Source organism: Lepidochelys kempii, chromosome 14 (genome assembly GCF_965140285.1).
Source record: "Lepidochelys kempii isolate rLepKem1 chromosome 14, rLepKem1.hap1, whole genome shotgun sequence".
Classification (NCBI taxonomy): domain Eukaryota; kingdom Metazoa; phylum Chordata; order Testudines; family Cheloniidae; genus Lepidochelys; species Lepidochelys kempii.
In genome coordinates this window covers 8,373,699-8,395,753 of record NC_136393.1, presented here as the reverse complement: position 1 = coordinate 8,395,753, position 22,055 = coordinate 8,373,699, and the positions used below count along the sequence as shown (strand labels likewise).

Sequence of the window (22,055 nt, the reverse complement as noted above, 5' to 3'; positions counted from 1 at the left end):
CACTGCTGTGAAATGGAATTTGAAGTTATTGTGGCTTTTTTTTTTTTTTTTGAGCATCAAGGATATCAGCACACTTCTAAAAACAGTGGGTGTTAGTTGCTTCTGAAACAAGCAGATACACGCTGGTTTTACATAAGTTTAGTTTCTTAAAAACCTGACCATCTGCATGAAAACTATATGGATCCCTCTAAATACTAGTCAACTACAAAGATGATGTCATTTCCTAAACTACTTCCCGCATCCTTTTAAATGTTCTGGTGAATAGTATGAGATATACTGTATCAATACTTAAGTACAGTGTGGCCATTTGAGAGGTACTCATAGTCACCTATCATCTAAGCAAAATTTCAACCCAGGGATCCAAAATTGAAAATGTACAGGATTAATGCAATTTAGCTACTTTTTCAGCAATTTAGGATGACTGACAGCTTTACTTTATTATTAGTGGAGCTACAATTATGTTCACCATATGTAGACTTAATTTAGGAATTAGAATAATGTATATTTAAATTTCTCCATGGAAAAAAACAAGAAAATCCACCAAAAAGTATATTCATCAATTATAATAATTATTTGTTTGTATATTAATACCATGTGACACTGAGGTCATAGGTCAAATTTGAAACCTTACTGCAGAACTAGAAGAAAGTTACAAGGTAGCTGGTATGGCACAATATTCAACTGCTAATAAGCCAAGAAGGAGTCCAGATCCAACTATTCACACAAAGAATGCTCCTTTTTAAAATGTATGCAAATAGACCATAATTGTTTAGGATTTTATTTTAAATGGATTTTTAAGGAATTCTTGAGCTGGCATGCAAATTCTCCCCTTTCTGGTAAAAGCTGCATGCAAATTCTCCCCTTTCTGGTAAAAGCTGCAAGTCAACGCAACACAATTAGGCACAAACCTATTCACTTGTTCTTTTGCACAAACTTCTCACTAGGATTGTCAAATCATCGCTTGTGTTCCTTCATAATAAGCATGATATCTTGGTGACATCTCCTCTACATAATTAAACCACCAGTTAGAGACTGCCTCAAGAGAAGCCATGCCAGGTTTTATTTAAAGCCCAGTGCATGCTGGGTAAAGACCTCAGGAGTTTAGTCAGTGCTGTGTGAATATTCCGACAGTGCAGACACGATCAGTAAAGTTTTGTTTACATACCTCAATACCAAACCTTAGTGCCTTCATTTAAGTAACTCCCCATTTAAATAACTCTCCTTCATTTAAATAACCTGGGACATAAAAGAATATTATGCAATAAAAATTACAAACAGTTAAAAAGTTTGAGAGATGTGCAACACTTATAATTCTCCAATAGAATAATTCTGCTACAAAAGTAAGAGCACTCTGGTAAAGTGACTCGTTTCAGAAGGAAATAATGATGGCTTATAGCTGCATTAACTTTCACATTGACAGAATCCAAGTCAAGAAATTTAATGAAGTGTTTATACGTAGTCCTCTGGCTCTTCACAAATCCAGTGCTTTCGAATAATTTGTCAGCCACACTGACATTTCATTCTCTGACTTAGCCAAAACCCTGATTTTAAGACATGCTGCAAGAACCAACTGCTTTCCCAGGGTTTTGTGGGACAAGGAGAAAATAATTGAGACGGAGGGTAAGATAAGACTGACTGTTCGGGAATCATAGAATATCAGGGTTGGAAGGGACCTCAGGAGGTCATCTAGTCCAACCCCCTGCTCAAAACAGGACTGATCCCCAATTTGATCATCCCAGCCAGGGCTTTGTCAAGCCTGACCTTAAAAACTTCTAAGGAAGGAGATTCCACCACCTCCCTAGGTAACGCATTCCAGTGTTTCACCACCCTCCTAGTGAAAAAGTTTTTCCTAATATCCAACCTAAATCTCCCCCACTGCAACTTGAGACCATTACTCCTTGTTCTGTCATCTGCTACCACTGACAACATCCTCTTTGGAAACCCCTTTCAGGTAGTTGAAAGCAGCGATCAAATCCCCCCTCATTCTTCTCTTCCGTAGACTAAACATCCCCAGCCTCTCCTCATAACTCATGCATTCCAGTCCCCTAATCATTTTTGTTGCCCTCCGCTGGACTCCTTCCAATTTTTCCACATCCTTCTTGTAGTGGGGGGCCCAAAACTGGACACAGTACTCCAGATGAGGCCTCACCAATGTCGAATAGAGGGGAACGATCACGTCCCTCGATCTGCTGGCAATGCCCCTACTTATACATCCCAAAATGCCATTGGCCTTCTTGGCAACAAGGGCACACTGTTGACTCATATCCAGCTTCTCGTCCACTGTAACCCCCAGGTCCTTTTCTGCAGAACTGCTGCCTAGCCATTCGGCGTGCTTAAACATGTGGTTTTAAATTAAGCAACGTACCTGAAGTATTGGATATGCATAATTACATCATAACAAGCTTAAAGTAAAAGGTTACAGTGGACAGGTGGTGGCAACAATGTTTTGAAATACAGAACACAAAGGATAACTATTTCAAAATTTGCTTGCCAAAATAATGGAAGTCAAAGGCGTAACAGAGTAGGGATACCTGGTTCAGGGGTGTGTCAAACTACAGTAAATTAGCTGAACTAATCAAAGTCCCACGACTGATGCTTGCTCCCCCAGCAAAAGAAAAACATCGCATCCCTTGGAAGCAACAAGTAGCCATAATGGTTGTGCTTACAACTGAATCTGACTGCAGTAATTGTCAAGCTTTATATCAATGCCATAATGATATTCCTAAGACTTTTTTTTATTTCCTAAACTTAAAATTCAAGTAACATCAAAAGTAGTAGATACTCCAATATGCACATTCAAGAGATATCACTAACTTTCCAGTAGAGCAAAAAAATTGAAGCCCTTTTTTCTCCACACAATGCACAGACAACCTGTGGAACTCCTTGCCCGAGGATGTTGTGAAGGCCAAGACTATAACAGGGTATAAAAATGAACTAGATACATTCATGGAGGACAGGTCCATTAATGGCTATTACCCAGGATGGGCGGGGATGGAGTCCCTAGCCTCTCTTTGTTAGAAGCTGGGAAATGGGCAACAGGGGATGGATCACTTGATATAACCTGCTCTGTTCATCCCCCCTGGGGCACCTGGCATTGGCCACTGTCAGAAGACAGGATACTGAGCTAGATGGACCTTTGGTCTGACCCAGTATAGTCGTTCTTATGTTCTAGGGACATTCACCATGATGTTATCTTTCAATATAAGAATACAATTCTTAAAAGTTTAAAAATCTCTCTCATTCAGGTAAACTGAATGTGATTTCTGCTTGAAGTGTCCACATAAGGCTGGTGAGAAGTGTTTGACTGACACCTGTACTTAAATTGTCTGCACAGCACAGGCAGCAGCATCATAATTTCCTCTCACACATCTCTGCAAAAATGCTGCAACTGTGAATAGGACCACATCTCCAATGAAAGGGGAGTTCAGGTTCCATTCCCAAATCACTTCTAGGATCTGATGAGATTAAGATGTCAGTTACTGCTACCTGTAAGTGGCAGTCTTTGTGATAGATGTATTTGTTCAGCAGGAACTGGACACAGACTTACAGCTGGTCAAACTAAAAGTTGGTATTTTATTATTCATCAACTGCAATAAGCAACATTAGTCATCACTTGCTTCTTTTCTGAAGATAAGAATTTGAGAAGCAACTTAAGGCTCAAAATTATTTAAGTAACTTAAAAAGTAAGCCTTTCAGCATACCGCTAAAATACCAGCCATGCTACAATATAACTGGCAACTCAGCAACAAGTATGGGGTCTATATATGTGATACCTCAAAAGACAACATTAAATGTACACATTTTTAAATTTGAGATTTAAACTCAAATAAGCACATACATTTATAATTCTACCAGTTCTTATAAAGTGTACTATTATTTTAGTAGTAGGCACTTAAATACCACATACGTGTGTATGCATACAGTGACAATACACACACGTGCCCAAAGCTCTCTCTTTAATTTAGGTACTTTTTCTCAAGACTTGAGTATTTCTATATTGTATTCTGTAAAATGGATCTTACATCTGGATTTTTGGCATCAAAATATTTCTCAGCATAAGCCTATGAAGTCAGCAAACAAATTCTTCCCTTGACCGAACAGGAGAAGGTGGGTAACTACGAAAAGCTCCCACATAACTAAATAGAAACGTAACAGTTAAGAAAATGCAGAATAGTAACTTTCAGTGCTTGGGTCTAACTTAGTACAAGAGTTCATCTTTAAACAAGAACTATTTGAAAGTCATCAAACTGATCAAAGTACTATCCTTACAGGTGAACTAAAATCCATTTTCCAAAAGATGATCTCTCTTTGGCAGTTACATTTAAATTGCCTTGCAATTTCTTTTTAAAAACTACCGCATTTAGAATCCTTAGGATATGAAAGAGGTGCCCTTTTAAAAATAATTCTACTCCTTTAGAAGTTTTGAAAGCCACATAATGGCATCCCCATTGCATGTGTCCATTAAGTAGGCAAATAATTAAAACAAGTGACATGTTCTAGCAACCTGAACTTCTTTTTCTCCTTCTCAGAAGTTGTCTATAAGTTGTACAAGACCACAGAGCTATTTTATTAAGTACAATAAATTCACACAAGCTATCTGTTTTTCTCCCCATACCTAAAAACTTAGGTAAACACTCTTGCAATCTATGGCCCAATTCAACAAGTTAATTTAAATTTATGCCTGGGCTTAAATGCCTCCCTGAATCAGGACCTAAAAAAAAAAAAAAAAAAAAGGTCAAGCCTAAACTCTACTGGAATGAAAGTAACCCCTAAATTTTAAAAAAGTGGTGCAAATCTAGACAAATCATAATTTTTGAGTTAAGCTTCAAAAACTCCTATAATAAAGCAAATTATGGGAAAAAAGGAGAGTAGAGTTTAAAAACTTGAAAGAAGCCCAGATTTGTTACTGATGTAGAATGAATACATTTTATAATTAAAATAGATAAACTGTAAATCCAAATAATCAAAATGAGCCTCAAACCCCTAATTAATAAACCAAGTTTTAAAGTTTGCCACATTTTAAAATAAATGCAGTGTTTAAAGGCAAGCGTTCTGAAGACTTAAACCTACTTCACCTTTGATTTCCATTTTTACCACTTTCAGTTCAATGTTTGGATGTGGGTTTTTTTAAAACATTCCAGTAACTAAAACTGGGTTTAAACCAGTGCAATGAAACCCTGTGAATTTTCCCCCAAACTGCAACAATGCAATCTCCATTTTGAACAATGCACCTCCTTTTCCTTCTAGTAAAGCTTGTTGTGTTCTGTGGCCACTAGATACTGTATGCATGTCTGCAAGGCACACAGAGTTTAATTTCTGGAGGACACCTCATGTTGCATGCACTTCCTTTCCTTATGTCTACAAGAAGAACTTGATGTTACAGGCATCCCTGTCTATATGTATTTGCAAGGACCCTTTTTGTATGAATGCATATTTTTTCCTTTATAAAAGTACCACTGGATGCTCTATACAATTCCTTCGCCACTGTTTGTGAACACTTTCTGGTGTAGTATGCGTCTATGTAATTGCAAGTCCTCTCTCTCTCTGTCTGATAGCATCCCTATAGTGCACATATTATTTCTCCTTCCATGTGAGAGTTTATGAGCACCTTCTCATTCTCAACGCATCTGTGTGGTTACCAGCACCACTTGATTTGCATGCCTCTCTCCCCCCGTGTCTACTTGCAGGCATCCCTTACTATTGCTTGCCTTCCCCCTCCCCTGTGAATGTGTGTTTGCAAACCTAGAGGGAGCATGTGGGGTGCCCTCTCCTTCTTTTACAGTACATCCCACTGACTGTATACCTGGGGTGCTGCTGTAGGTGCTGTGGCTCCTGAAGCTGCTCTCAGTGCAATAGCTGGCATCATCTTCATCCTCCATCTCCTCGGGGTAATCGGAGTCGTCGTCGTCCTCCTCCATGATCTCCTCTTCCTCCTGCTCCTCGGAGTCCTGGTTATCCTCGGGGTCCCCCTCCTCTTCCTCTTCGGACACCACGCTCTCCTCCTCCTCTTCACTCTCATGATCATCGTACACCACTTTGCTGATGCTCCTCCTGGACGAGGCAGCCCTGCCTTGGCTGCTGCAGCTGCCTCCTGCGCCTCCTCCCCCTGCTCCTGCTCCTCCAGCCCCAGCCCTGCCCCTGCCCCTACTGCTGCTGCCTCCCCCACCAGGGGTGCTGCTGCTGCCGCTGCCGCCCTTCCTCTTGCTGCCCGCTCTGGGGGAGGCGGTGGAGGAGGAAGAGGCCTGGACAGCCCCGACCCCCCTCGGCCTGGGCCCCACCGCCTCCACCTGGGCCGAGGCCGCCCACCTGCCCCGACTGCTGCCCCGCTGCCGGGACCTCAGCCCCCCAATGGGGCCCGGTGGGGCGGGCGGAGCCGGGGAGCTCGCCTGAGCGGTGGCCGCCGCAGGCTGCTGCTGCTTGGGCGGCCTGCCTCGCCGGCCCCGCATCTCTGGGCGCTGGCCGAGGGGGGAAGGGAGGGGCGGGGAAGGCTGGGGAGGGCGCTCGGAGTCCGGACAGGCAGCTGCGGGGAAGCTCCCCCCCCTGCGAGGGTTCCGGGCCGGGGAGGGGGGCCGCCGAACTGCGAGGGCCGGGGGATCAATCCGAATTGCCGGCGTCCCGCTCCGGATCGCTACCGGCCGCCATCTTGTTTCTTCGTCTCTGCCTCGGCTCGCTCCGCTCTGACTGGGGGAAGCGGCGGCAGCAGCAGGCCCTGAGCGCCTCACGTGACCTGCCAGACCGCCGAGCCCCGCCAGGTGGCGCTGCGGCGCCGGCCGCTCTTCGGCTGGAGAGCCATGTTAGAGCCCCAGCGGCGGGCAGCGCTCCCAGCCCCCGAGCCCCGCTGCGGGGCTCTCACGCCCCCCTGCGCCGCATCCCTCAGCGCAGAGTAGGGCGCGAGGCTCCCCTCGACCGATTCCCTGGGCCCCTGCGGCCACCCCAGGGCTCTCCTCACACCACAGCTACAGAGAGCACAGGGGCTGCCCCCGCCCAGGGCTCTCTGCTCCCTGTGGCTAACACCTGCCACAGGGCTCTCTGCTCCCTGTGGCTTTTCTAGCCTCTGCACCTGCCGCAGGGCTCGCCTCACCCTCCTCACAGCTTCAGCTCTTCACACAGTCCAACCCCAGGGTTCCCTCCACTCTATACCTGTGTACAAAACACGGCATCCCTCCACCCCTTGCCAGCTTCAATCCCCTCTGTCTGCTATTTCCCCCCTGCTCCAGAGTCTAGGCACAGGGCTCTTCCCCCTCTCTAGTGCTGCACAGGCCAGCCATAGCACTCCCACCCAAACCACACACCCTCAGTAGGGATTCTCCCAGCTTCACCAGGCAGAGGGCAGGGCTGTCCTCAGTGTTATCCTCCTATAGCAGCTGGCAGCTCTACTGCACCCCACTTGCCTCCAACACAGCCCAGTACCAGGCAGGTAACCGGGCTTGCTCTATTCTATCTTCAGTCTTCATCCCTGTTGTGTGCGTAGCTAAGAACCCTCCTAGACCCCCACAATGTCTAACCACAGCCAACACCAAGCAAGCAACAGTGCCAGACCACTAGTGACCAGACAGCAAGTGCGAAAAATCAGGACGGGGGTGAGGGTAATAGGTGCCTATATAAGACAAAGCCCCAAATATCGGGACATAAATCTTCAAGAAAACTGGCCTGTATAGAAAGCTGCATGCAGGGACTTTCATTTCAGACCTGAAATGCCCATAGTAATCCTAGGAGACCCAGCCTATCCTTTAGTCCTGTGGCTCATGCAGCCATACATTGGAAACCTTGACAGCAGCAAGGCGTGCTTCAACAACAGGCTCAGTAGGTGCAGAAGGACAGTAGAATGTGTGCTTGGCAGATTAAAGGGTTGCTGATGCTGCCTTTTTGTCAGGTTAGACATCAATGAGGAAAATCTTCCCATGGTCATAGCAGCCTGCTGTGCTCCGCATAAAATTTGTGAAGCCAAAGGAGAAAAGTTTGGAGCATTGAGGTGGATTGTCTGGAGGATGATTTTGAGCAGCCAGATGCCAGGGTTATTAGAGGGGCTCAATGGGAGGCCATTTGAATCAGGGAGGCTTTGAAGCAGCATTTTGACAATGAGACCCACAATAGGTCTTTCTGTAATGCATTCAGCCAGACACTGTTTACTTGCCACCTCGCATGACCCTTGTAATGATTCTTGCCTGAACATTAACTGTAGTCTGCCAATGTGCCAATTGCCACTGTGTATACATTTCTATTGCAACCACCTTGTGTAGGTCACAAATAAAGAATCAGTGTCTTTTTAAGACTAAATTTTTCTTAAACAGCAATACACAGATTAACATTTCTTAAAAAGGACATGACACTGAGCAGCACTCTCTGAAATGAGGATTTCACAGCTGTGTGTAAGTCCAGCTGCTGTTATGGAAAATGTCCTTGGGGTGGAATTCAAGAGGTACTAACACAGCCCAGGAACATGCATGGGGAGGGCATGGAATGCAGTTCTGTATGGGCTGCAGGGGGCATCAAGCACACATGTGTTCTGCCTGCAGCAGAATCAGGGACCTGAGCATCTCTGTTTGGTCTTTCATGAGTTTTCTCATCTGCTCCTGACTCTCTATTATCCGCTCCTGCCCCCTCTCCTCTCTTGCTATCCATGTCTAGTTTTTCATTTACAGTCTCTCTCCAGGCTCTGTGCTTGCTATTGGCTTGAACAGATGATTGCAGCACTTCTCAAAACATGTCCTTCTTACTCCTCCTCATTCACCTCCTTATCTGATGGAGCTACTCCACCGATGTGTAGGAGCTGTCCCTCAAGAACATATCTGCAGAAACAAGAAAAAGCAATACACAGAGTCAGTATTGTGTGTGCACTCACAGTCTTGAATCATAAAAGTTATACAACCTTTTTCTCACTTTCCCTTGGCAAGCACACAGCATGGCCAAAACATTAAACATAGTGAGTTCACCCTGGGGGGGGGTGAACAAGTGCAAGATGAGACAAAGGGGTCTGGTTGGCTTCAGAAGGGAATCAGCACAAGTGGCTAGGGACACTATTCTGAATACTGGCATCGTTTTCCACAAATGGGGGGTGATCAAGCTGAAATCACACTCCTGAGGGTAACTGAAGATGCAAGGGTGCATCTCTTGCACGTGTGCGGCTTCAAATTGGGTCCATATGCTGCTTGCCTGTGTGCTGCTTTGGTTCCTGCAGAAGTAATTGCCTATTAACATGGAAAAGTTTCCTACAATAGGGAAAGAAACAAAGCAGCTCTGCCAAGGAATCTTTGGCCAAGGATTGCAGAGTACCTGCAGGCAAGTTTCCTAGAGATCTCTATGGAGGATTTCCAGGAGATCTAGGTGTGCAATTTGCATTACCAAACTTTTCTGCAGGGCCCCCACTGTGTAGATGCACAGGGAAATGAGAAGCATTTGCAAACAGTACCCTGTGTTGTTAATTTCAATCCCTTCTCCCATGTGCACCGTGTAAGAAAATAAAGGATACCTCTATCTCATGTAACTGTGCAGTATCAAAGCAAAATGAGTAGTTACCGGAGCACCCCTCTCCTGTTTCAGGCATGCCAGAGCCGGACTGCTGGGACTGGCTAGACCTCTCTGAAATCAAAAAGAGGTACTGGCTCACCATGGCACTAGACGAGCCTTTCATCTGTCCCACGTCCCCCTCAACTCAACCTTCTCATCCATTTCATCCTAGGGGTTGACTTCGCTGTCCGCTGCCTCCTGTCACACCAAAGAATCCACGGAGCTCTTGGCGGTAGAGGTGAGGTCACAGCCAAGGATGGTGTGCAGCTCCTTGTAGAAAAAGCATGTTTTCAGCACTGCACCAGAGTGATGGTTGGCTTCCCAGTACACCAGCCTCAGCTCCTTGGTCTTAGCACAGCATTGCCGCGTGTCCCTTTCATGTAATTTCTCATCCATGCCACGAGCAATCTGCTCACAGGTGTTCAAGTTCCTATGGCTGGATCGGAGCTGCCACTGCACAGCCTCCTTTCCCTATCGACCCAGTAACTCCGGTATACTCCAGGCAGGAGTGTGTTTCCTGTGGAAAGCCGGCATGGGGTCAGCTGGGAAGATGCAATGTGAGCTGTCCACAAGGAGCAAAAATGAAGTGGAATTAAAAAAATTCCTGAGGCTTTAGAAGGGATGGGGCACATACTTGTATTTCTGGCTGCAGGGCAGCAGAGCAGAAACTGCTTACCAGAGTGGTCATGATGGGCATTGCTATTGTGGACCACCTAGCAAGTGCAATGGGTACTCTGACACGGAGTTGCTCTAACTTCATCACAAAAAGCTCGAGGTGGGTTTATGATGTCAGCATAGCAGGAAAGTTACATCGGCAGGAGGAGCATTGTTGTGTGTACACCTCCACTGTTTTGTTGACAAAACCTGACTTAGTCATGTTTAAAGCTGCCTCGTCATTTATATTCAGTTCTACTTTTTAAAATGTACTGTTGCATAGCGCTTTAGAACCTTGCTAGACTCCAAGGTTCAGCTACAGCACCAAGCAAACCCAGCTTATGCTCCTGTGTTCTTTTACCTTTTGGGTGCATGTCCACTATATGCAATTATTGCGCAGCCTGACAACCCTGCTCACCCCAAAGTTGTCAATTATATCCACAGTCCTGTACTTAATTTGCACTCTTCTATGCTCAACATTTCATCTCTTTTAAAAGGTGCCTATTTTTAAATTAACTTGCTGCTCCATCTGCGAACCCTGTTAGGCTCACAAACCTGCTTGTTGGGTTGGAGAAGGATGGGAATGGTGCTTTATAAAAATACTATTATTATTAAAAGCAAAGCAGAAAAAAGCCTTCCAAAAGGAGAATGCCTCTGTAAGCCCAATGATTTTACAGCATTTGGCCCACAAGTTTTAAGATCTGAACCAAACTTTCATTATGGAGCCCAAAACCACAAAGTGCATCTGGTTCTGTTTATTTATAAACCCCAAACTAAACATTTAGCATGAAACTGAGCCAGTTTATAGTTTTGATGCTAAACCAGGTGAAACATAACTGGTTTGTTTTAATTTGCTTTGAAGTCAAACTTTAAACTCAAAGGAATAAATACAAAAACCCATGTGAATTAGAATCAGAAGAGGCTGGCATTAATGAATCCCCTGTATACCAAAACTGTTGCAACTCACGCAGCTCAGGTTTTAAACTTTTGTCTCAACTGTTACCTAGAGCCAGAAAAGGAGAAATACACATTATAGCACAAAGGTGCTAGCTTTCATGCTATGACTAGCATATTTAATGTTTTACTTGTACTTTATTAATATGCAGCCACAAGTAATTATCACAGGATATGAAACAAAATAAATAGTACTTTATTTCTGGCTGCTGTAAAAAACAGTATAATAAACAGCACTCGTCCTGATACCTATTTTCATGCAACAAGTATAGTGCACTAAAATGTATATAGGACTCCTCTCTGAGCATTGGGAAGTGAGTTCATGGATACATTTTCTCTGCTATGATTAGCAATATATACATGTCCAGAATTTGTGAATTACTTTGAGTTCCTTCAGGATGAAAGGTGGTACAGCAAAGTAAAACATTTTTGTTGATATTGACATTCATTCTCTTCTTTGGTTTGTGAGAGTAAATGAAGCTGAACAGTACAGGGGATAGAAACATCTTTCTTTGAGAGAAAACTCCTACATACAGCCAGTTGGCTCATACCTAGGGCTGGATATTAAGGCATGAATGCCACAGGCCTATGCTAAGATCCCAGCTATAGTATGGCCACATGATTACTAGACTCTACAGTACCTTGGTCTACACTTAAAAGTAGGGCTGTCGATTAATCGCAGTTAACTCACGCAATTAAAACTGTGACTAATGGTGATTAATTTTTTTGAGTTAATCGCACTGTTAAATAGAATACCAAATGAAATTTATTAAATATTTTGGAAGTTCTTCATTTTCAAATATATTGATTTCAATTACAACACAGAATACAAAGTGTACAGTACTCACTTTATATTATTTTTATTACACGTATTTGCACTGCAAAAATGATAAACAAAAGAAACAGTATTTTGCAATTCACTTCATACAATCTCTTTATCAGGAAAGTGCAACTTACAAATGTAGATTGTTTTGTTTTTGAGTGCAGTTATGTAACAAAAACAATGTAAAACTTTAGCACCTACAGGTCCACTCAGTCCTACTTCTTGTTCAGCCAATTGCTAAGAGAAACAAGTTTGTTTACATTATGGGAGATAATTCTGCCCACTTCTTATTTACAATGTCACCTGAAAGTGAGAACAGACGTTTGCATGGGACTTTTGTAGCCGGCATTGCAAAGTATTTACGTGCCAGATATGCTAAACATTCATATGCCCCTTCATGCTTTGGCCAGCATTCCACAGGACATGCTTCCATGCTGATGACACTGGTTAAAAAAATAATGCATTAATTAAATTTGTGACCAAACTCCTTGGGGGAGAATTGTATGTCTCCTGCTCTGTGTTTTACGCGCATTCTGCCCTATATTTCATATTATAGCAGTCTCGGATGATGACTCAGCATGTTGTTCAAGAACACTTTTACTGCAGATTTAACAAAACTAAAAGAAGGTACCAATGTGAGATTTCTAAAGATAGCTACAGCACTCGACCCAAGATTTAATAATCTGAACTGCCTTCCAATATCTGATTGGGACAGGGTGTGGAGCATGCTTTCAGGAGACTTAAAAGTGAAACACTGATGCAGAAACTACAGAACCTGAACCGCCAAAGAAGAAAATCAACCTTCTGCTGGTGGCATCTGACTCAGATGATGAAAATGAACATGCGTCGGGCCGCTCTGCTTTGGATCATTATCAAGCAGAACCCATCATCAGCATGGACGTATGTACTCTGGAATGCTGGTTGAAGCATGAAAGGCCATATGAATCTTCAGCGCATCTGGCATGTAAATATCTTGCAACGCTGGCTATAAAAGTGCCATGCGAACACCTATTCTCACTTTCAGGTGACAATGTAAACAAGAAGTGGGCAGCATTATCTCCTGCAAATGTAAACTTGTTTGAGCGACTGGCTGAACACAAAGTAGGAGTAAGTGGATTTGTAGGCTCTAAAGTTTTACATTGTTTTATTTTTGAATGCACTTTTTTTTGTACATAATTCTACATTTGTAAGTTCAACTTTAATAATAAAGAGATTGCACTTGAGTAGTTGTATTAAGTGAATTGAAAAATACTATTTTTTATTTTTACAGTGCAAATATTTATAATAAATATAAAGTGAGCACTGTACACTTTGTATTCTGTGTTGTAATTGAAATCAATATATTTGAAAATGTAGAAAACATCCAAAAATATTTATATAAATAGTATTCTATTCTTGTTTTATATTTTTAATCACTTGACAGGCCTACTTAAAAGTTATATCAGCATAGGTATATGTCTGTCCGGGCGATGAAAAAAAACACACATTTCTGCTAGCTATAGCTATAACAAAATTCCCAGTGTAGACACACTATATGTTAATGTAAAGCCCTCTTTTGTTGACACAGCTGCATCTAAACTGGGAGTTACATTGGCTTAGCTACATCAGCTAGGGGTGTGTTCTTTTCTTCAGCTGACTGACATATCTATGGTGTTATTACTTTCAAGTACAGACCAAGGCCATGTCTAAACTTTTGTTGACCAAATTTTGTAGTCATATGAGCTGACAGCCACCAATTAACATATCACTCATGCACATGCATATGTAGCTGCTTGCGTCAATGTTATACGTACTAACCCAGGACTGCTTGTGTTGATGCAAAGTGTTGTGGACCACCAGTAGGTGTCCCTATATGACATGCACCGCTGTCTAGCATAATGCCTTTTGGGAAATTTTCAGATGTTGTAGAAACAAAACTATTCAGCCAAGGATCTCTAAGAGCCAAGTCTCAAGTTTGCAGCATGCAATTTTCTCCATCCCTTTATGCCATCCCTAATTCCATAATTTGCCTGCCTTTTTTTAAAAATCCTACAAACCCGCATGGCACTTTTCGGGGTCTGTCCTCTCTGACAAAAGCATGGAGCCTGCAGAGCTCTGCACTATTCTCACGAATGTTGCAAATACAAGATGTGTGATCCTTATGTATTCACAAACCTGCAGGAAGTACTGCAACAACAGTGGACATGATGATTTCTCCAAGCAGTTTGGTGAGAGACAACTCAAGGGATGTTGGTGGCATCCATAGAGCAGCTGCAGATGGTGAAGCTTACTTCTGGGCCCAAGAAATGAGCACTGACTGGTAGCATCACATCATAATGTAGGATTGGGTTGACAAGCAGAGGCTGCAGAACTTTTGGATGCAAAAAGGTCACATTCCTGGATCTTTGTGCCAAGCTCACCCCCACCTCCAGCATAGGGAAACCAGAATTAGAGTTGCGTCGACAGCGGAGAAGCGAGTAGCAATTGCATCGTTGACTCTTGCAAAGTTGGATGGCCACCGGTCAGTAGGAATTCATTTTGGAGGCAGAAAATCCGTAGTGGGGGCTATCGTCAAGTGTGTAGGGCCATTAATCGTTTTCCACTACACAGGACTGAGACTCTCAGCTTTGGGCGGGACATAGTGGATGGATTTGCAGCAATGAAGTTCCTGAACTGCGGGGTGGCGGGTGGAGGCGACAGATGGCACGCATCCCCCACACTTTGCCACAGAGCGCATCAATAGAAACAACTACTTTTATACAGTTATGCAAACACTGATGGCTCACCAGAGACACTACACTGTTATCAGTGTGGGCTAGTAAGGGAAGGTGCATGGTGCTTCCATCTTTAAGAACGTAGGACTGTTCAGAAAACTGTAAACAGGAATATTCTTTCCTGACTGGTGGATTACCACAAGCAACATTGAAATATCAGTACTGATTTTTGGGACCCCAACCTACACAATGCTCCCCGTGGTCATTAAGCCATACAGTGGCCCACTTGACAGCTCAAATAAAGATTAAACTACCAGCTCAACAGGCGTGGAATGACAACTGAATGCACTTTTGATAAATTGAAGGGATGCTGGCAGTATTTACTCATGAGATTGGATCTCACTAAGAAAAATATCCCACTGGTTATAGTTGCCTGTTGTGTCCTGCACAGTATCTGTGAGGCAAAGGGGGAAAAGCTGTGAGACGGTGGAGGTGAAGGAGCCGTTTGCTGACTTCAAACAACCAGACACAAACCATTACAAGAGCTCAACCTGGAGCCATGCAGTTGAGAGAGGCTTTGAAAGACCATTTTAACAGTCAGCCAATAGTGTTCTGTACTGGATTGTTCTCTGGACCTGGAGCTTTGGCTGCTGCTATGAATTATGTGGTATGTGTGTACATTTACTGATATGACTTTTTCTGCACTGTTTTTGTCCACTCCAAACATAGTACTGCTATGCATTTTGCAGTGTCAAAGCACAAAGCACCACCTAATTCAGGCTCAGAAAAACAATGCGCAAAGAAGAGGAGGCAATGCAATACACAGTTTAAACAAATGAATGGCATGGGACTTTGCAATTGGAAAGGCAACAAGTGTTTCTGCCCCTTTCAGTGCACAAATGTAGCCCATTGCACCCACATGCACACACAAACCGTGGTTCTCTCGACTCAGTTTACATGAAGCTGTGATATTCATTGGTGTCTCATGGTGTGGAGTGGTAGGAGTAAGGAAGAACACAGCCTGTCAGGCCACATGGCAGGGTTGGGGAAGAAGGGAGATGCTACTATGGAGTGCTCTAAGGACTGCAAAAGAGTGGGGAGTCTGGGATTTTTGGACCTGTAGGTCAACCAGGGTCTGCAGCATTGGTAGTTTCTGCCTACGAAGACCCATCAGGTCCTGGTGCATTCCTCTCCTGGGCCTGTCTCCTGTATGCTCTGCTCTCTACGCCATCTGCCACATCAGCCCTCCAGGCCCTGTGTTCACAGTCAATGAAGCACTAGCTTGCAGGATCTCAGTGAACATGTCCTCCCTAGTCCTCTTCTTTTCCCTTCTCATCAGTCAGGCACCAACATGTGAGAGAGGCAGCCTTCAAGGCCGCAACTGCAGCAGTTGCTGATAAAAACAGACAGGTGTAGCATTGGATTGGCAGTAACAACAGAAAAGGAAAGAAATTTCAAAACTCCCTTCTCTTATTGCTATAAAAGCTTTTAAGAAGATATGCCTATTGACACTTTAGCTGTGGAGCATCTCTGCACAGCACTGCTCCCCAACCTCAGATATGGTGAGTATGGCCCAGCAAGGGAAAAGAATTTCAGTTGCACAAAGCAATCAAATTTTGTTCTCTATTCCATGGGTATAAGCATAGGGCAATGGCACTGAAAACTGCCGCTATTTTCCAGAGGTGGTGGTGACTTTAGTTGATATCTCACAGTTGAGAGTAACAGAAAGCACAGAAAACAGCTACTACTGGGGTCCCAAAGCCACCTGTCAGTATGCCCTTAGCCCATTTATTGCAATGATGCCAGCTAAACTGATTATGGCTTCTGGTCTCCATGACCCCATGGTAGTGGAGTTCACAGTTGTGACCAGAGCAGTACGTCACTGCTGCAGGCAATGGGGCATTGTGGGACAGACGGTGGAAGACTGTTAATGTAGACATTGCCGAACCCTTGTCAACTCTCACGCTACGTTGACTGCCATAAGTTGACCATGGCTCCATGGTGTGGTTTTACTGTGTTGCTTATGTTGGTGGGAGACAAAATTTGAGTGGAGACATGCACTAATAGGTCAACGTAAGGTGATCTATACTGATTTAACTTTGTAGCGTAGACCTTCCCCAAGACTGAATTTCTTGTTCCACTTATGTTGCTGGCTCTTCCACTCTAACCCTAGGACAATCTGGAGGCAGCCAGGTGCCGTACCCAACTCCATAGGAACGCTTGGTAGAATTAGGTATAGCAGTCCATAAGAATGGCCATACTGGGTCAGACCAGAAGTCCATCTAGCCCAGTATCCTGTCTATTGATAGTGGTCAATGCCAGATGCTTCAGAGGGAATGAACAGAACAGGTAATCAAGTGATCCGTCGCTTGTCGCCTATTCCCAACTCCTGGCAAACACAAGTGAGACACTCTCTCTCTGCTCATCTTGGCTAATAGCCATTGATAGACCTATCCTCTATGAATTTATCTAGTTCTTTTTTGAATCCTGTTATAATCTTGGCCTTTACTACAGTAGGGACCTGCTTAAATCATGTACTTTTTTTTGTAAACTGTGCTTCTTTTCAAATTATTTTATGACTTGCATATGGGCCAGGCCTTTGAGCTTACATATTACTTTTACATGTCCATGCTAAAAATATGGTGTGATATCCACGTTTTTTACTACATAGAGCAGTAAGCTCTGCCGGAGAAATTAAGCAACTCACTTCCATCTGACCTTTGCTGACAGACTGCATTCAATAATACAAATAATACAATAATACAAATGTTAGTTGTGACATGAGCTAAGCTGCTATTTAGACAGACTTCGGCTTTGATTAATACAGACTGCTCGGGGGAGGATTTATTACTCAAAACCACTCTGTGGTTACCATCTAACAAGGAAAAGTTGCTAGGTGTCTTCAGAAAAAAAAAAAACCCTGGAAAAGATGTTGCACTAATTATGCAGAGTACAGATGTAGGCACTGGCCAAGACATGTTCTTAAAATAAATGTGATTAGGTTTGAACTAAGCCAATATATTTTAACGTCTTATTTGAATAAAGGCCAGTCAAAAATGAGCAGAATATGATTAGGAACAAAAGTGTAAATATACAAAATTTATGTGAGTTACTCTCAGGAGACAATACAACCCTCTCAACAGGATAACCAGCCAGTTGGATTCTTGACTGAAATATTTATCCCTTGCTATAAAAGTTTAAAATTATATAAATTATCTATTCCAGTAATATTATACCTCTGCAGAGGTTCAGAACCCTTTTGTAGCAGAGTCCTGGCCCATACTAGTTACATGCATTTTTATTTTGCAAATAGTAATCAAGTTCAGTTTAATTCTGGTGAGAAAAACTGGAAAAAAAAATCTATTGTGGATTCAAACTGCACTAATTCCCTCCCTCCCCCCAGAGTTTTCTAGTGAGAGGCTAAACTTAAAAACAAAACAAAAACCACACCAACAGTTTGGCTAAGTTCTATTATCAACTGTTACTACAGGTTTGATCATGCAGAAGAAGGGAATCTTAAGATTGAATTGTGGGCACCAGAACTGACGACAAAAAGAATGTTGATGAATTAATTGGAGGGGTCAAAGAAGAGCTGCAAGAATTGGAAAGGAGAGGTAACTGGAGCAGTAACAGAGTTCTTTAAGATGTGTCCCTCTGTGGGTGCCCCACTATAGCATGCATGGGCCCTGTGCCTTTGATTGGAGATTTTTGGTAGCAATGCCTGATTGGCCTGCACATGAATCCTACATATCCTCATTCCTCGTATTGAAGTTCTATAGGGCTGTGCGGGTGAACTACCCTCAGTTCCTTCTCTATTGTGAATTACACAGAGGAAATTCTAGAGCAGAGGAGGGGAGGTAGTGGAATATCACACCTCTCCTCCTCCAAGTAGCATCCCTGGGGGTGCTCGGCTTCAGATGACTCCCTAGAAGTAATTCCTTAAGGCAGTGGGATTTTCGGAACAGAGTCCCTGAGAGAAGAACTGCATTGCCTACTGTAGTGTCTGATCTGTGCATATGCTTTGGTTCACACTGCAAGACAACCAGGTTGCAGCCTTGCAGATTTCAGCAACTGGAACATCCTTGAGTAATGCTACAGATAGATTGCAATCTACTAGAACGTGCAGTCACTTATGGGGGAAGTGGAACGTCAGTGGAACCATAAGAGGCAATAATGCACCCAGAGATCCATTTTGAAAGTTTGAGTGGAGACAGAGGCTCCCCTAGACCTAACCTGCGAGAGAAACAGTCTAGGCACCTCCCTGAATGGCCTACTTCTGTCCAAGGAACAGGCTAAGGCCCTCTGAACATTTAGTGTGTGGAAGTCAGATTACAGTGTAGACTGATGCAGTTTGGGGGGTGGGGAGGGCAGGGCAGGGAAAAGGAAGGTGAATAGTTTAGTTAATATGAAACTCAAGAAACTTTAGGTAAAAATTTTTGAATGAGGTTGTAAGGATACCTTCTCCCTGGAGATCACTTTACATTGGAGGGCCTGCCATCAGAACTCCCATCTCCCCAACCCTTTGAGTAGGGGTGATGACCCCCAATAAGGCCCTTTTCATAGAGGGACTGAGCCACTAGTCATGGGGTTGCTTCTACAACAGCTGTTTCATGAGCTGGTTAAGAAATGAGATCCCAAAGCAGTGCAGGGGCTCTAATCTGCAGAAAAAGATTTGTAAAACCTTTCAGAAATCTTGTTGCGGTCAGATGAGCGAATATTGAGAAGCCTTCTACTGGCATGTGCAAGGCTGTTATTGCCACTAAATGAACCCAGGAAAAGACCTCGCATTTTCTATTCCAGCGGGTAATCCAATATTATGGAAAGATGACTGGATAGGTGAAAGATGTGGTTATACCTGTGCCAATCTCTTCTCCATTTCCAAAGGGAAGCGTCTGCTATTTAAAAGTACATTTGGTACTCCCAAGAACAGGCTGCCTCTAATCTTGAGAGCTATTGATTGAGAACCAGGCTTGTAGCTACAGAACATTCATATTAGGGTGAAGCATCTGACTTGCATCCTGAGACAAAACAGCTGAGGTTTGGTTGAGAGCCACCCTGGAGGGAGAGGAGTAAGTTTAACAAGGTAAGGAAACTAAACTTTGTTAGCCAAGTTGGTGCAATCAAAATGGCCGTGGCTTGGTCCTGATGAGGACCTTTAAAAGCAATGGAGTTGGAGGATATGCATAAGAAAAGACTTTTGTCCATGTAATGTGGAAAGCGTCTCCTAGAGATTGAGTCCTGGAACAGAGTTTTCTGCACGTCATGTTGGCTGCCATGACAAAAGGTCAATCTCTGGAAATCTTCCAGCTAGGAATATTTTGTTGAAGATTGAAGAGTCCAAATCCCATTTGTAATTTAGGGAGAAATGTCCGCTGAGGTGGTCTGCCATGGTATTTTGTATACCCGGGAGGTAAGAAGGTGAGATGACTATCTGGTTTTCCAAGCATCAGTTCCAAGTTTATTTCTTTAATACAGAGCAAGCAGGAACGCGCTCTGCCCTGACAATTGATATAAACACATACAAGCTTTGTCATCTGTCATGATCTTGATGGACTTGTTTTTGACTAGGGGAAGAAAGTGTAGGCAAGCATTTCTGACCACTCTTAACTCCAACAGATTGCTGTGCAAGCATTCTTCCGGTTGTGACCATTTGCCTTGGACTGTGTGAGGACCCAATTGTGCTCCCAATCCCAAGAGGGAAGAGTCTGATGATAGCATGACCATAGGGGGATTGTGGTTGAATAGGACTCCAGCACAAAGAGATTTTTCCACCAGGTGAGTGACTGTAGAATCCAGCTGGGTACAGATACTTGTTTGTTCATCTTGTGTTTGTTGGGTACATGACTATAAGTGTCTGTCACATTCTTATAAGAGCTATTAATCATGCCGTAATCATTTACGGCTTTATAATTTGCTTGTGTCTTGATGGTAGCTGGGCAATTCTGCATTATAAGCAGGCTTGGAAGGATCAGTAAGTGTCATTAAACAAATTTTCTGATACATACACAAACCAATGAAAACATTTCCATTTGACTATCAAATTTACAGATAGGCAAAATAAGAAAAATGCTGCTTGAGAATTTAGAGTCCTCCTTATTGTATATAAAACATGTCGTAATGAATGCTGCATGAAGCATATATTTACAACTTTGTCTAAACAGTTGGCTCCAATGTTAGCAAAACTGGAGCTGCAGATAATTATGCAATATTTATAAAACTAACTTTTTGAATCTCAATGTCTATTGTCATAAAATTATTGTCTGACGCCTTCCCCCCATGATTTCCCACAACTATGAAAATACAAATAAAAAGAAGCTTAAAAATATTCTGATGAAATTATCCCTCCCACCAAATTCTATCAAATCTAATAAGGAAAGCATGATTCTAGGATGGCAGCCTGAATCATAGAATTGGATATTGTGAAGTGACTGCTACAAAAGAGCAGCAACCCCCCCCCCCCCACAAGCAGAGATAAAATTCTGATGCTACAGAGTGTAAGATGAGATCTTGACATTCTGAAATTTATGCAAATGGTAATGGTAGTCTCCAGGATAATGAATTTTAGTAATTTGAGCCCTCAAGACCATCCCCCAGAAAGATGGTCTATTCTCCCATCACAGGCACCAGGAGTTCAAATGGATGTAAACTCCTCATCTTTTACGGGGAGAGCCCCTAAAATGGGACTCTGGTTTTGGGAGTAGGCTAGTTCAGACTTGTTTCAGGAAAATATTACATTAAGGTTTGGTCTTCACATTCAAAAGGCTTTCAACAACATTTAGGGCAATCAAGGTTTTTAATGCAGAATGCGAGTTTGTCACGTATAGGTGAGTGGTGGATTAAAAAAAAAAAATAGAAATCAGAAGGGCTGAAGCTACCAATGGGGCAAAATGTTTGTCTGTATTAGAAAATGGTACAGACGAGGTGCTCTTACTTACCTTTTCATAATACAAAAGCAAACATCCAATGAAGCTAACAAGCACTGCATTTTAAAGATAAGAAGAAATACTGCAGTTAGTCCATAATCAACTTGTGGAACTTAATGCCACAAGCTCCCTTGAATCCAAGATCTTAGGATTAAGAAAAGGAGACATTTGTATGGATAAGAACATTTTATCCTAGCTAATGTAACAGATATAGACCCTCCTGCTTAAGGCATAAATACCACTACTGGTTGAGGTTGAGCAGAAACCGTTTATGGGAAGGTTACTCCCTAATTGAAATTGCAGGGATTCTTGCACATTCCTCTGAAGATCTCGTACTGACTTCCGTTAAGAGAAGATGTTGTTCTATTAACATTCTCTTATCTCTAACACATACCCCCTCCCCCATCACAATGGGGCCTAGAGAAAAGTTGCATATAGTTAGAAGGATTTAACCCAAAATACATTTGAAACTGTATGACCAAACCCACGCAAAATTTCTAA

At 43.0% G+C, this 22,055-nt stretch overlaps 1 protein-coding gene across 11 annotated transcripts in view; it reads right to left on the bottom strand.

The window, feature by feature from the left end:
- BPTF (bromodomain PHD finger transcription factor) overlaps positions 1-6,706 on the bottom strand; it is a 92,532-nt gene extending 85,826 nt beyond the window's left edge. For 10 of the 11 annotated variants that reach the window (XM_073310727.2, XM_078848474.1, XM_073310729.2 and 7 more), the window contains exon 1: positions 5,804-6,706. In XM_073310727.2, coding sequence (XP_073166828.1) covers positions 5,804-6,446 — 643 coding nt within the window. In that variant the 5' untranslated portion in view covers positions 6,447-6,706. The remainder of the gene's footprint in view (positions 1-5,803) is intronic. The other variant, XM_073310725.2, reaches the window with a different exon arrangement.
- Between the last annotated feature and the right edge of the window lie 15,349 nt (positions 6,707-22,055).